The following is a 1,481-nucleotide window of genomic DNA, read 5'->3' as shown; positions in this document are numbered from 1 at the left end:
TGTAGGTACAGTAGTGTTGACCATTGTAGCTTTTCTCGTAGGGATTTTAAGCAGCCCGAACTTGCTATATATCTGCTTCTTGTAAGCGAGAAAATCTTGACCTTCCTCGTAAAGTCTTAAACACGCAGCTGCTGCGATGTTGTGCTTGGGACGAGCAGGTTGAGAAGCTGCGGAGTCAGACACTGAAGCTTGGAGTTTCTGCTGGTGGACACAAGGTCCTTCGCGCTGCATACTCTAGTCAACCAGGCCTGCTGTCTGCCGCAAATGCAGCATCTCCAAGTGACAAAACTACAAAATAAGATGCTATTCTTGCTCACTTCAACAACAGCTAACTTATATCATTACAAAAGAGTGAAAACTAACAGTTTAGCTTCTCATACTTAATTAACCTATAGCAGTGCTCAAACATTCTGGGATTCGACAATCTTCGACTTTTTGAAAAAAAAAGTACTTTGTATAGAAAGTGCGCATTGGTTTCGGACCACTTTTGATCATTTTTTATTATGGTAGGCGACAAGCTATGCAAGATTCAGGAAAAGTGCTTTATGACGTTTTCAGAAAATTTTTGAAAGAGAAAACCATGGCTCGAGCGCTGCCGAAGAGCAACGGAGAGCTCTCAGCCCCCTCTGCCTTCGATTGCGCGAAGCTAGGACTGCTTCCGGAGCTACAAGAGCTCGTGCAGCAGGATTTCGACGTCAATGCCTACGATGAAACCTCGAACGCTACGTTACTGCATCATGCTGCTATCAGTGGCAAAATGGGCGTTATGGAGTGAGTTCTAACATTCTTCAACTCATGACTACAATGTGCATAACTGTGCTTGTTACTTTGTGGTAGGTTTTTACTAGGAAATGAAGAATTAAGGGCCAAAGTGAATGTGGACGCTCTGGGTGGGGAGATGAATACGACGCCACTGTTCTGGGCAGCTTCCCATAACCAAATCTACGCGGTAGAACTACTGCTACGTCATGGAGCCGACCCAAACTTCAGAGATGAGCTTGGATTTACGCCGTTTTTAGTGGCAATTCAACGCTGTTTCCCCATTACGGCAGCGTATTTGGTGGCCAAGGACTCGGATATAAACCAACGGATGCAAGGTGGGTAAAATACTGATTTTGACAGTTGTTTTTATTGCTAAGATGATTTTACAATATGTTGAATAGATGGGGGCCAGAAGACAGCGCTGATGCTGCTTTGCCAGCCCCAACAGTTCCACTTGGACACGTTCCGTATGGTACTGAGTCTACAGGCAACTATTAACGTGCAAGATTCCGACGGAAACACTGGTACCTTCTGGGTTTCATTTTAGTTTTACTAGAGTATCCTGTCTAATTATTGTGATTTTTATCTGCTGACAGCTCTCCATCACGCAGTCATGAACAACATTCCTATGGCTGTGCGGATGCTGCTTGACGTGAGGGCTGAGACGACTATAGTAAACAAGGAAGGACTCACTGCCTTAGGCATTGCGCGAGTTCGTC

The 1,481-nt window shown here is 44.9% G+C and overlaps 1 protein-coding gene across 2 annotated transcripts; it reads left to right on the top strand.

The window, feature by feature from the left end:
* Positions 1-572: 572 nt before the first annotated feature.
* Positions 573-1,414, top strand: PPTG_20467 (the record flags this gene model as incomplete). Of its 2 annotated transcripts, XM_008919270.1 has the most annotated exons (4): positions 581-771; positions 838-1,097; positions 1,164-1,286; positions 1,359-1,414. In XM_008919270.1, coding segments are annotated over exons 1-4 (630 nt in total), but the record flags the coding sequence as incomplete, so codon positions are not given. The 2 variants fall into 2 exon arrangements, with proteins under 2 accessions (XP_008917519.1, XP_008917518.1); XM_008919271.1 differs by lacking the exons at positions 1,164-1,286; positions 1,359-1,414 and having other exon boundaries at positions 573-771; positions 838-1,134.
* Between the last annotated feature and the right edge of the window lie 67 nt (positions 1,415-1,481).

This window comes from Phytophthora parasitica, assembly GCF_000247585.1.
Source record: "Phytophthora parasitica INRA-310 unplaced genomic scaffold supercont2.639, whole genome shotgun sequence".
Lineage (NCBI taxonomy): Eukaryota > Oomycota > Peronosporomycetes > Peronosporales > Peronosporaceae > Phytophthora > Phytophthora nicotianae.
The sequence above is the reverse complement of the archived record's forward strand: the minus strand, read 5'-3'. Positions and strand labels throughout refer to the sequence as shown.